Source organism: Lethenteron reissneri, chromosome 57 (assembly GCF_015708825.2).
Source record: "Lethenteron reissneri isolate LAM-NWPU_2019-01 chromosome 57, ASM1570882v1, whole genome shotgun sequence".
In the NCBI taxonomy this organism is placed as follows: domain Eukaryota; kingdom Metazoa; phylum Chordata; class Hyperoartia; order Petromyzontiformes; family Petromyzontidae; genus Lethenteron; species Lethenteron reissneri.
Window position 1 is genome coordinate 2,459,595 of NC_083835.1, and position 13,487 is coordinate 2,473,081.

General features: G+C 48.9%; 1 protein-coding gene across 2 annotated transcripts in view; it reads right to left on the bottom strand.

Annotated features, from left to right (window-relative positions):
* Positions 1-1,672, bottom strand: part of LOC133357157 (RNA-binding protein FXR1-like) — a 37,256-nt gene extending 35,584 nt beyond the window's left edge. For both annotated transcript variants that reach the window (XM_061574968.1, XM_061574967.1), the window contains exon 1: positions 1,572-1,672. In XM_061574968.1, coding sequence (XP_061430952.1) covers positions 1,572-1,640 — 69 coding nt within the window. In that variant the 5' untranslated portion in view covers positions 1,641-1,672. The remainder of the gene's footprint in view (positions 1-1,571) is intronic.
* Positions 1,673-13,487: the final 11,815 nt, after the last annotated feature.

A 13,487-nucleotide genomic window follows, 5' to 3' on the forward strand; every position in this document is an offset into this window, starting at 1 on the left:
ATTATTAGATGGCGACTGCCTGAGAACCATTCGGCATTGTCGGCTAGGGATGCGAAGTTAACCAGGCGATGGGAGTACAGCAGTGAATATGTGGGTGAGCTTTGAGTGCAAGCCACATTGTAATGCGTTAGTGGTTTTCTGGGTCCTCCTCCGGTTTCCTTCCAATGAGCCAAATACTAATCAATTGAATTCTCCGAAACTCCCAAATGGAGTAACCCTCTTAAAAGGCGTTCTAGGACGTGAGTGGGGCTTGTCAATCCACTGCTGGATGAGGGATTTTCCAATGCCGTGTGGGAAGTGCGATATTTGAACATACTTCACCACATTGTTCAGTGCGGGTTTGGTGAACGTGGGTGGGAGCACAGAGGGGGTATATGCCAAGCATAAAAGCAAGAGTAAAACATTTATTTTGCTGCAATGTAGTCTGCTGCTCGACACGGCAGCCTATCACAACGTGATTGCGATAGGCAATTACCCTATCCAAGCACTATCCAAGGTAAAACCTGCTTCGCTTCGGAATTCTAAGACTGTGCATATTCCATAGTGAATTAGTGATAGACTTTGCTGGATAAAAGATACCATAATTAATGACCATGCTCAATTAAATCGCAACTGGAGGTCCGACCGCGTCTATCACATGCCGACGCAGTGTCGTCTTCTAACACTACAGCCCAATTTAAATCAACAGCAATTGATCAATCGACAGCTGAAACGCCTCTCAAAAAACCAGAAGCTAACCAGCCAAACACAAGCCTCCCCCCTTGCTGCTAGAAGTAACCATCTTGGTTTTTTGCCTGCAAATAGTTGTGCATCTCTTAATGTGTGTTTGGTAGGGCCCATCAGCAGCAGCTGAATGACGAAGACCTCCTTCGAAGAAGACGCCTCTTCTCGCGATGGACCAACAGAGGGGACATATATTCCCCCACTGACTGAAATGTTGGGTCAGGGCGAGTCCACGGAGCCAAACTATGGCCCCATTACACCGCAACTCAGGCTCAGCGGGCCACGCTTGGGGGTTCACGAAACCCACCATCAACACGTTAAACCCTGCAGACTTCATTGAGCTACAACGAACGCTCATTAGAGCCGTGCTCAGGCTCTACGAGCCACCCCAAGGCTCACGGATTCAAACTCAAGGCCCATTGAGTAGCGCTAGGGCCTTGTGTGCCTCGCTAGGCCCCGTCGAACCACGCCGACGTGCACCGATGGGGGGCTCACTGAACCAAAACGGGAGGGGGGGGGGCTCCCAAAGGTTTGCTCGGCGAGACAATCACCCCCCACGCCCTCGTGAGTCACGCCGAGGCAATGCTGGCCGGGGCAATCGCGGCACCTTTCGCTCACGAAACAAAAATGAATGAACGCGAGACGCCTCAGGGCGAGCGGCTAACCCCCCCCAAGAGGAGATTCTTGACATCAGCGACGGGGTGGTGGGGAGTGTGGGCGGCAATTGCGACCATCGATTGAGCGCGCGTCGCTTTGTCGAGGGGACCGCATTGTGTCGACGTGCGAGCGTGAGGGAGGAGGAGGACGAGAGAGAGATGTGTGAGAGAGACGTGAGAGAGAGGAGTTACCTTGTAAAACGCCCCATTGGAGCCGCGCACCTCCACCGAGACGTCGTCCATCTTGCGCGCGCTGCGCATTCTGGGATCGCCTCCCTCGCGCGTGACGTCACCGGGGCTGGTGACGACGTCACGCGTGGGGGCCTCCCTCCCCCCCCCAAGCGCCATTGGATGATTTGGCGACCCCTCCCTCCTCCCCCCCTCCTCCCCCCTCCCTCCGCCCCCTCCCCCCCTCCTCCTCCCCCCTCCCTCCTCTCCCCCTCCCCTCCTCTCTCCCCCCTCCCTCCTCCCCCTCCTCCTCCTCCCCTCCTCCCTCCTCCTCCCCCCTCCCTCCTCCCCCCCTCCCTCCTCCCCCCCCTCCTCCCTTCCCCCCTCCCTCCTCCCCCCCTCCCTCCTCCTCCCCCCTCCCTCCCTCCCTCCCTCCTCCTCCCCCCTCCCTCCTCCTCCCCCCCTCCCTCCTCCTCCCCCCCCTCCCTCCTCCTCCCCCCCCCCCCTCCCTCCTCCTTTCCCCTCCCTCCTCCCCCCCTCCCTCCTCCCCCCCCCTCCCTCCTCCTTTCCCCCTCCCTCCTCCTCCCCCCCTCCCTCCTCCTCCCCCCCTCCCTCCTCCTCCCCCTCTCCCTCCTCCTCCCCCCCCTCCTCCCTCTCTCCTCCCTCCTCCCCCCTCCTCCCTCCCGCCTCCCAAACCCCCACCCCCTCCCCCACCCCTTCCAAATCCCCGAGTTCGATTCCTCTCACGGCCACCACGAGTGACGATTATCTGAACCGGTCCTTTGGTGGGCCTTCCCCTAGGTCCACTCAGCCACAAATGACCACAGTGCCTCCTCCATCGGTGCTGCTGCTGCTTGCTAACGGCACTTGCCCCAGCAGTCTGTTAAAGGCTAAAAGGGGCCAATATTACTGGTAGGAACATCCTGGTTACACCAACCCACAGGGGATTATTGTGTCCGTCCGTCCGTCGTGCAGGGAGGGGATGGTGGGGAGGGGAGGGTGGGGAGGGGCGGGGTGGGGAGGGTGGGGAGGGTGGGGAGGGGCTGGGTGGGGAGGGTGGGGCTGGTTGGGGGGTGGGAGGGGTGGGGCTGCGTGGGGAGGGGCTGGTCACCCCGTGGTGCCCTTATAAAACTCAACGTTTAACCTACTCACGCCGGCTTGTGCCCGCCCTCACAGTCGGCCATATTTGCGGAATACACCACGCCGCCGTTGACCCTGGCCATTGACCGAGCAACCCAACGTTCCTACCAGCTTCCTCCGCAGGAATGTGTTTATATTTTATTGCAGGCACTAGAGGCGCTAGCCGACATCACACGGGCAGGACTTGACTGGACTATTCAAAATCATGGCTGGCTGCCGGCTGGGCTCCTGCCCACCCCAACAGCAACTATTGTTAGTGGCTGCGGGCCGTTGCCACCAAAACTAGCTGGGTAACTCATCGCTGTCAACCCATCACGGTTTACCCGGTATTCTTGTACAGGGCAATTGAGTTTTCAAGTCCATACGGCGTACAGCCGTTTCAATACGGGCAAATAAAATGTCTATTTATTTGTGTTTTTGCCTTGTGATGGGACTTTGTAGGATGAACGTTGAGATTTATAAGTGGCACGGGGTGAGCAATAAGGTCTGAATTGGTCCGTGATAAGGTAGGCACTGATAAGGGGTTGACAGGGTACGGTAAATGGCGACAAATAAACACGGAGTTGAATTGAAACGGGGTAAGAAGACGTTAGGAAATCATAATACCAATAGAGAGCGACACGGCGGAGGTGTGAGTAACGATTACAGAAGATTGACCACGGTTCATTAGAAATTACTCGAACTTTTAAAATTGTGCTCTTTATTTGGGCGATTATTTCACCAAAATACTCTTTAAATCATCGATAAATCCTCGATAATACTGTGTGTGTACAAACAAAAACAAATTACAAAGCATAATATCTTGGCATTTTATTACGTATTTTTATTTTATTTATTAATATTATAATCTAAATAGCTTTCGTGACTGCAGAAATGACTATACTCGCTGGTTTTTTCGGTAAAGTCACGTATGCAGAAATAAAATGTAAATAAAATTAAATCACGTTTCGAACGCAACACAAGCTGATGATGAGCGCTTCTGTTGCATTTGAAACGTCGTGATTTTGATTTTATTTACATTTCATTTCTACATTCGTGATTTAACCGAAAAAAAACTATGAGTATATTATAATCTGTTTTATGTAATAATAAAACTTCCTGTACTTTTCGTGCTCCGAATAACGAAGGGTTGTGAGATGAGCATGAACAAGACAGAGCAATGCGTTCCTTACTCGCAATTTTCTGTCAAACAAAAAAACAAGATTTCAAGAAGTTGCTTTAGCAATGTGGGATGGCTGGTGTAAGGTTAATGTACAAATAAATCAACACATTCGTAAACTTTGCCATTTTATTGAGGGGCTCTACGATATCTTGGTGTGGTCTGAGACTGTCTTTTTAAATCCTTTATATTAAGTTCGCTTGCTTGCTTAGGACCGTGAAAATCTTTCGGTCGTTTTTTAACCCACTTCCCGTGATCCAATCGAGCTGACATTTTCCACACAGACTCGTTGTGCGTGACAATTAATGTTCGTGAAAATTTTTATCCAAAATGTTACACTTTTTAGGACAAAAATATTATATTTAATTACCAATTGCTTAATGTGCAATGCAATCATCTGACCCATAGGGGGCAGCCATCTCAAGCCAGAGGACGAGATGACTCTAGCCGCCACGCATATAAAGGATTCATAGTGAAAAACTTTGTTTTTACGGGTTATACTTATTCACGCTTTCATTTAACTCATTCTGTCTGTTGTTGTCGTCGTTGTTGTTGTCGTTTTCTTAGGTTCTTTCGGTAAAGTCACGTAGGTAAAAATAATAAAATAATAATAATAATAATAAATGAAAATAACTCGATTAAATCACGACGTTTTAAACTGGAGCAGTTACACCTGATGACGGACGCTTGTGTTGCTTCCGAAACGTCGTGATTTAATTGAGTTATTTTCATTTATTATTATTATTTTATTATTATTATTCTTTTTTAACCTACGTGACTTTACCGAAAGAACCTAAGAGTATGAATCCTTGCAGTCACGAAAGCTTCAAATCTAGAAGTTGTCGTATCCTCAAATCTTGTAACTAAACTTTAACCCACTTCCCAATGTGGTATCGACTGAAAACTTGCTATACTTATGTCATACTGATGACAATACTATATTCTATCATAAAAAATAAATATATTTAAACATTATTTGTATATGTTATGTTTCGGCTTGGGTCTAATTGTCCACGCTCAACTGACGTTGGCTGTAATTGGCCACGGTCCCTGACGTTATGGCAAGCTTCGCGGCCACTTCCTGGAGTCGTGGAGTTCTTCCATTACTAGTACGGTACATTTCATAAAAGCGTGTTTTCAAAAAAGTTTTTTTTTTATATTACTTATTTGTTGGTGGGTTTGCCGCTTTGCCCAGGCTTGCATTGTGTTAAAAAAATCGGACTTCAATTTTTATTCATATTCAGTGACTTGCTTGATCTTTTTCCTTTACTTTGCACTCCCATCATTTTTTTGTTTTTTTGTAACTTGCTGACCCGCCCCTTGCCTGAACGCCTGTGAAACAAAGAGCTTCATAGCTCATCAGATTCCTCCTGACGACTCTGAGTCTAAACGCTGGTGGTCATAGAGGGAAAAAAAATACGATGCGACGTTTCGGGCAATGGTCCTTCTTCGTGCAGAAGGGTCACATCTCCGAAACGTCGCCGATTTGTTCTTGTGCACCACTGCCAACCAAAGAATTCGTTTAATTTTATCTCCGTTACGCTATTAGAGGTATCCGTCGCAGATGCCCTTACACCCCCATTTCCTCATCCCCCCCCTCCCTGGCACGAGGCGGCACGAGACGACCCCCAGACCCCCTCCCCTCCCGCAGCCCCCCCCCCCTCAATTCCGCCCCCTCCTCCTCGTCCGACCCCTCCCCTCGCCCCCCCGCGCGCCCCACTGCCCCCCCTCTGAGTGCCAGAACTGAAATTAGTGGGGAGCCAATGAGAAGACGCGGCGGGCGGTGCCGTGATCTCCAGCCAATGAGAACGCTGGGGGCAAGACGTTAAATTAATATTTCTCTAAAATTCGATGTAAAGCTTTCGTGACTGCAGGGATTCATCTTCTTGTTTCTTTCGGTAAAGTCACGTAGAAGGGAAGTAATAAAATAATAAAAATAAAACATAATAAAATAATTCTCACGACGTTTCGGCCACAACGACGTTTCGGCCACAACGCAAGCAGCCGTCTTCACCTGAGGACGGCTGCTTGCGTTGTGGCCGAAACGTCGTGAGAATTATTTTATTATGTTTCATTTTTATTATTTTATTACTTCCCTTCTACGTGACTTTACCGAAAGAACCAAGAAGATAATATTTCTCTACATTGCAGGGACGTTACATCACCAGCAGCCATGGTCGATCCACTGCTGGATGAGGGCCTCCCCACGCTTTGTTAGGCATAGCTGTCAAACCACACGATTTACCTCGTATTCTTGTACAGGGAAATTGAGTTGTCAGGCCCGTACGGCGTACAGCCGTTTCAAACAACATATTTTTGTCTATTTGTTTGTGTTTCTCCCTTGTGATGGGACTTTTTCGGATGAACTTTGAGATGTATAAGGGGCACGGGGTGACCAATAAGCTCTGAATTGGTCCGTAATAAGGTAGGGCGCTGATAAGTGCTTGACAGGTTTGTTCTTAGGTCGTTGTGATTATTCGACCATACTTCACCATCCTGGTGATAGGCGGGGAGCGTAGTGCCACGCTGCCCTCAGCTGCCCGTAACGGAGCTACGCAGTTGCCCTATAGCGCCTGACTTATGCACGATTTCTAGATTTGAAGCTTTCGTGACTGCAAGGATTCATATTCTTAGGTTTTTTCGGTAAAGTCACGTAGGTAAAACATTAAAATTAATAAAAGTAAAATAAAATAAAAATCACGACGTTTCGGAGGCAACACAAGCTTCCGTCTTCAGGTGGAACCGTCACAGCCACGACAGCTGTATCCATTTACTTGATACAGCTGTCATTCACTTGATACAGCTGTCGTGGCTGTGACGGTTCCACCTGAAGACGGAAGCTTGTGTTGCCTCCGAAACGTCGTGATTTTTATTTTATTTTACTTTGATTAATTTTAATGTTTTATCTACGTGACTTTACCGAAAAAACCTAAGAATATGATTATGCACGACTGTCGCGCCATCAAGGCAAATTCGTTTATTGCGGTCAATGGGGGGGGGGGGGGCTTTAGCGGTAGGCCTTCATCCAGCAGTAGAGTGACAATCGGCTGCATGTTATGAACAGTACAAGGGGAGCACGTGCGTATCACGTGACGTGCGTATCACGTGACGCGCGCCGCGCACGTGGGATCTATCCCATTTGCGTTTGGCGCGTGCGCTGCCGATTGACGCAGCGGGTAGAATCCGTTGCCTGCCGTGAATCTTGAGGCCACATAACCCCGAATTTCCACACAAAGTGCACAGCACCATCATGAGCGGCGGCGCAAGAGTCTTCACGCCTCTGCTCTGTGCGGTGGCCATGAGACTGGTGCACGTGAAGGCCTTGCCACTGCCTAACACAGGTGTGTGTGTGTGTGCGTGTCTACACAATGCGGTAGTGTAGCGGTTAGCGCGCTGCGCTATGAACCTGGTGACCCGGGTTCCATTCCCGCTCACGGGCAACACCAGTGACGATTATCTGAACCGGTCCTGGGCCTCCCCTAGGTCGACTCGGCCTGAAATGAGTACCTGGTGCGGTGTGTAAACATCGCCACTGGGGAGACAAAGGCGGTCGGGCGTGGTGCTGGCCACCCAACCCCCTCGTGTACCGTTCCGGCCTTCATAGGTGCTTGCTAACAGCACTTGCCCCTACAGTCTGTTAAGGCTATACGGGGGATCTTTATCTTTGCACAATGCGTATATCTGATGATACTCGATGTAGAAACGGATGCCGAGAGGCGAACGCAATTAATTTACCAAAGTAAACGGCTCGTTTAACGCGCTAGATGCGGTCCTGAAAGGTGGCGCGTTAAGTGGAGGAATTACTGCTCCTGAGTTACATTTTGCACTCTAAAATCAGCCTGAAGTCATCCCATGGCAGGACAAAAGAACTGAGATGAGGGTGCGCCGCCGCGATGCTGTATCATTCCGCGTGCTGTATCCAGAACCGGCCCTAGACCTTTGGGGACCCTAAGCAAAATTTGGTTGGAGGCCCCTTTGATGTATGATTTTTTTCACCCACGAGCCAGCAGTGACTCTAGGGGGCCCTCTGCTGGCCACGGGGCCCTTTGCAATTGCAAGGGTCGCTTAGTGGCTGGGCCGGCTCTGGCTGTATCGAACTGGAGCGCAGCTCAAGAAAGTAGTTCGCCGTCGACCGCTCAGAAACCGCGTTATAACGGGCGCGTTCCGCGTTATAACGGGCACATTTAACTCAACTTGTCGCAAACTTTCTGGTGCTAATTCATGCGCTCCTATTTTTTTGTCTTCCAACCTACAGTCTGTTCTATAACGCCGCGTGTTTTTCATAACGCGAATTTGATATAACGCGATGAATGTATTATTATAACGCGGAAGCGAATCTGATATAACGCGGTTAAGGGGCCGTCCATAAATGACGTCACGCGATTTTGGAAGATTTTTGACCCCCCCCCCCCCTTCGTCACACGGCGTCATAAAAAGTCAGACCCCCCCTCAAATATGACGTCACAAAGCTCTGCCCCCCCCCAAAAATGTATAAAACATGCTGCAAATCGCTTTAAACTATTGTCATTGTAGTGCGTATTTAATGTGGCGCTGCACTCTGATGTTGTAGGAGAAAACATGTATTAAAACGTCTATTTAATTAAGTAGAACGTTTTGTCTATATTTATTTAAAGTTGCGCATTTTGATGTGACGTCACATTTCTCACCCCCCCCCCCTCGTCACACATCGTCACAAATCTCTGCCCCCCCCCTAGGTGGGTGACGTCATTTATGGACTATCCCTTATAACGCGATTTTCCATAACGCGGTGTTCTTTAGAAACGCAACTACCGCATTATATAAGAACACACTGTACATACGGTAACTCCAATGTGAAATCCGCACGCTGCGGTTATATCATTCGAGAGGGAATCGGGCGATTTAAAATCAATGAAAAATATGGCTTCATAATGTGCGCCAACCGGATGTGGGGGGAAATAAAACAAAAACAACCACGCGTTTGTTTTGCAGCCGATGAAATGCTCCCCACCCCCTGGAAGGCAACGTACAGAAAAGGTGAGTGGACTTGAGGAGGGGTCAACACACCCAGTGGCGAAACGTGAAGTTTGACAGCGCAACGACTCGGCCCACTCACAATCAGGTTTTTTTTTTGGGTCAGATCGTGTTAAGTATAAATGTTGCCACGTCGAATGGAAATAATAAAAGAATAAAAATAAAACATAATAAAATAATTCTCACGACGTTTCGGTCACAACGCAAGCAGCCGTCCTCAGGTGAAGAACAGGTCTGTCGAGAAGACAGAGTCTGACTCTGTCGTAAGAATTATTTTTTAATAATTGTATTTTTATTATTTTATTATTTCCATTCTACGTGACTTTACCGAAAGAACCAAAGAGTATGGATTCCTGCAGTCACGAAAGCCTCAAATCAAGATTGGATGAAGGCCTGTCCATGCTTTGTGGTGCTTGGGGAGGGTGGAGGGGTGGAGGTTATTTGACCATACTTCCCCACGCTGGTCAGCGTAGGTTCGTGAAGGGCACGGAGCAAAGGCGTGGGAGCACACAGGCACATTACAACAAAGGATGTTGCTGCAATTACACTGGTCAACAACATTTTTTTTTTCTGGCCTGGACTTTTGCAGCTGTTCTAGACTAATTTCAGGGTGCTGATTCCAAATCTGATCTCAGATTTGCTCTATCACATCTCATTTTATGCTATCGGCATACCCCATTTTAATTGATTTTACCCGAAATTAACTCCGTCACTTATGATTGCAAGTTGTTGCGAGTCAGTGATTGCTTTAGTGTTAAAATATGGTGCTGTATTTTTAGGATAGTGTGTTTATAATATAATTTTATGTAGATATCCACATTTATTTAATATTTTTCTTCCGCAGTTTTTATTGAAAATGCAATATTTTATATCTCAAAAACCTGATGTGATAGACAAAAACTGATGCCAGATTTGGAATCAGCACCCCAAAATTACATGAAAACCGTTGTAATACCTTATGCCAGAAAAAGTGTTGACCAGTGTAATTGCGAAACTCCGTTCTTACCCGTGGGCACAATCGAGGTGCCATACCCCGGCTCGCCAGGAGACGGCGGCACAAACCAATGTCCCCGACACATCGTTACGTCTGCAATCTCAGGAGCAGCAACCGTTGGAATACCTTATGCCAGAAAAAGTGTGTTGACCAGTGTTATCTCGCTTCAAGCACCCTCAACAACAGCCATACGAAGAACCGGCGTGCAAGTCGGCATTATCTTCTTGGTTCTTTCGATAAAGTCAAAATAATAGAATTATTTTATTATGTTTTATTTTTATTATTTTATTACTTCCCTTCTACGTGACTTTACCGAAAGAACCAACAAGATGAATCCCTGCAGTCACGAAAGCTTTAAATCGAAATTTAAGTCGGCATTAGTTTGCCAGTAGGAAGGGCGGGGGGGGGGGGCGGGGGCGGCGGGGGGCGATGTTGCTTTTCGTTATTTCAATTCGGTGACCGCTGGGTGAGTTCAAATTTGGCACCTTCCGCAGATCTTCCGGAAATGATGGATAACATGGAGGTGTCCCCCAAGGCGGTGGTCGACGACTTCCTGGAGGCGCTGCTGGCCTCGCTGTTCGTGCTGGCCTGCTTCGGGTGGCTCTTGCACGCCGTCTACGCCGCCAAGACGCGCCAAGAGGAACGCGGGCAAGCGCCACGGGTCTCGTCGTTGCAAGATACATCCTTGACACGTGGGGCGTTTCGCGGCAAAAATATTCGGATTCATAATTGCGATTTTGGGTTATGTATGTATGTATGTTGAACTTTTTTACGTAGCCAAAGCGGGGGAAGGACAACAAACTACGGGTCTCTGTGTGAGTCTATGAGTCTCTGTGTGAGTCTATGTGTCTCTGTGTGAGTCTATGTGTCTCTGTGTGAGTCTATGGGTCTCTGCGTGAGTCTATGGGTCTCTGTGTGAGTCTGTGGTTCTCTGTGTGAGTCTGTGGGTCTCTGTGTGAGTCTGTGGGTCTCTGCGTGAGTCTGTGGGTCTCTGTGTGAGTCTATGTGTCTCTGTGAGAGTCTATGGGTCTCTGTGTGAGTCTATGGGTCTCTGTGTGAGTCTATGGGTCTCTGTGTGAGTCTATGGGTCTCTGTGTGAGTCTATGGGTCTCTGTGTGAGTCTATGGGTCTCTGTGTGAGTCTATGTGTCTCTGTGTGAGTCTATGTGTCTCTGTGAGAGTCTATGGGTCTCTGTGAGAGTCTATGGGTCTCTGTGTGAGTCTATGGGTCTCTGTGTGAGTCTATGGGTCTCTGTGTGAGTCTATGTGTCTCTGTGTGAGTCTATGGGTCTCTGTGTGAGTCTATGGGTCTCTGTGTGAGTCTATGTGTCTCTGTGAGAGTCTATGGGTCTCTGTGAGAGTCTATGGGTCTCTGTGTGAGTCTATGGGTCTCTATGTGAGTCTATGGGTCTCTGTGAGAGTCTATGGGTCTCTGTGTGAGTCTATGGGTCTCTGTGTGAGTCTATGTGTCTCTGTGTGAGTCTCTGGGTCTTTGTGAGAGTCTACGGGTCTTTGTGAGAGTCTATGGGTCTCTGTGTGAGTCTATGGGTCTCTGTGTGAGTCTATGGGTCTCTGTGTGAGTCTATGGGTCTCTGTGTGAGTCTACGGGTCTCTTTCTGCGTCTATGGGTCTCTGCGTGAGTCTATGGGTCTCTGTGTGAGTCTATGGGTCTCTGTGTGAGTCTATGTGTCTCTGTGTGAGTCTATGGGTCTCTGTGTGAGTCTATGGGTCTCTGTGTGAGTCTATGTGTCTCTGTGAGAGTCTATGGGTCTCTGTGAGAGTCTATGGGTCTCTGTGTGAGTCTATGGGTCTCTATGTGAGTCTATGGGTCTCTGTGAGAGTCTATGGGTCTCTGTGTGAGTCTATGGGTCTCTGTGTGAGTCTATGTGTCTCTGTGTGAGTCTCTGGGTCTTTGTGAGAGTCTACGGGTCTTTGTGAGAGTCTATGGGTCTCTGTGTGAGTCTATGGGTCTCTGTGTGAGTCTATGGGTCTCTGTGTGAGTCTATGAGTCTCTGTGTGAGTCTACGGGTCTCTTTCTGCGTCTATGGGTCTCTGCGTGAGTCTACGGGTCTCTGCGTGAGTCTACGGGTCTCTGCGTGAGTCTATGGGTCTCTGCGTGAGTCTATGCATGTATGTTGAACTTCTTTCGCACCGTACGTGGCCAACCGTGCTAATCGGTGGACAACAAGCTAAACATAAAAAAACTGTTCTCAAGAAATGAAATGTCTGCGGCGGTTTGACAAAAAGAAAACGACGGTTCCCAGCAGAGGGCGCAATTGAGCTGCGAGCGGCTGCAGCAGCTGGGCCAGTGTGACTGGGTACCGAGAGCCTGAGCCCAAGCTGACGGCGTTAACGGGAACGTTTAACTCCTAGAGAGAGAGAGACGGCGAGAGACAACAGTTACAATTTGTGTGGTTTCACGCTTCAACACACCGGTGGGCTAAAGCAGTGAACTATTTGTCTTTTGTCAACGTGACACTTTTTTACTGATTGGCCGTGTCGGGTGGTGGAGGGTTACGACACATTTATAAATAACGCGATCTAAACCCAAAAACGTTGATTATGAATAATATTGGTCGCGAAAGCCTACGTGTTAAACAGGCACAGATTCCCCCGTATAGCTTGAACGGAGTGTTGGGGCAAGTGCTGTTAGCGAGCGCCTGTGAAGCCCGGCACAACACACGAGGGGTGGGTAGCCAGCAGAGGTCCACAGGTAAGACAGCGAGGATGAGAAGCGGAGAGACGCACACATTACGCCGTCCGTCTCTTTGTCACGGCCCTTAAGTGGCGGAGAAAGCAGCGACCGATTACGCGACTTTTGTTTTCGTTGCAGATTTCAAACGTTCTTGGATTCCTCCAACACCAAGAGAGTGCTGGTGGTGTCCCACCAGCCCTGATGAACGAAATCGGAGAGCCGTCCTCATTTCGTCGCATAGGACCTGCTCACCCTACCACGATGTATAGAGTTCGCAAATCTCACTCCGTGCCAAGGGCGAAATCATCGTGCCCGGATGTCGACAGACCTGGGTTGGCGCGTGTTGTTAGGCTTCGTATGCGGGAGTGTCATCCCCCCTCATACGCCACTGGTATTCTTCCGAGCACTCTGGATATTTCCAACGTGATCAAAGCGTTCACGAATCCAACTGGCCAAAGCATCCCCAACTTCCGAGACACAAGCCCACAGCACCACAGTTGCGTTCCCCCGACCCCACCAGACTCCATAATTAAATTAGTTGAAAACTCAACGCGTCCGTCAATAACACTACGGCCTTAAAAAGGAACGAAATGCACAACAGGTTGACGTTTCGGGCAGTAGCCCTCCGAACGTGCCTGCGGCGAAGGGACAAAGCCCAAAGTGTCACCTGTCGCACATCCTGTTTTTTGTGAAGCCGCGGTTGTATTGGCGAATGAGTTGGGCTTTTCTTATTTGTTATTTGCGCTCTGTGCACCACTGCCAACGCAGTTTCACTGAACAAGGGATATGCAATCACATCGACTGGGTGGAGAATTTGATTGCCGTTTGCCGTCGCGGCAAATAAACTACAACGTCGCAACGCAGGCGTAGAAATTGACATTTTGAGTGTCCATTATTTCAAGTAAGTCCTTTTTTATTAAGCGAGCACGGCTCGCCAGGA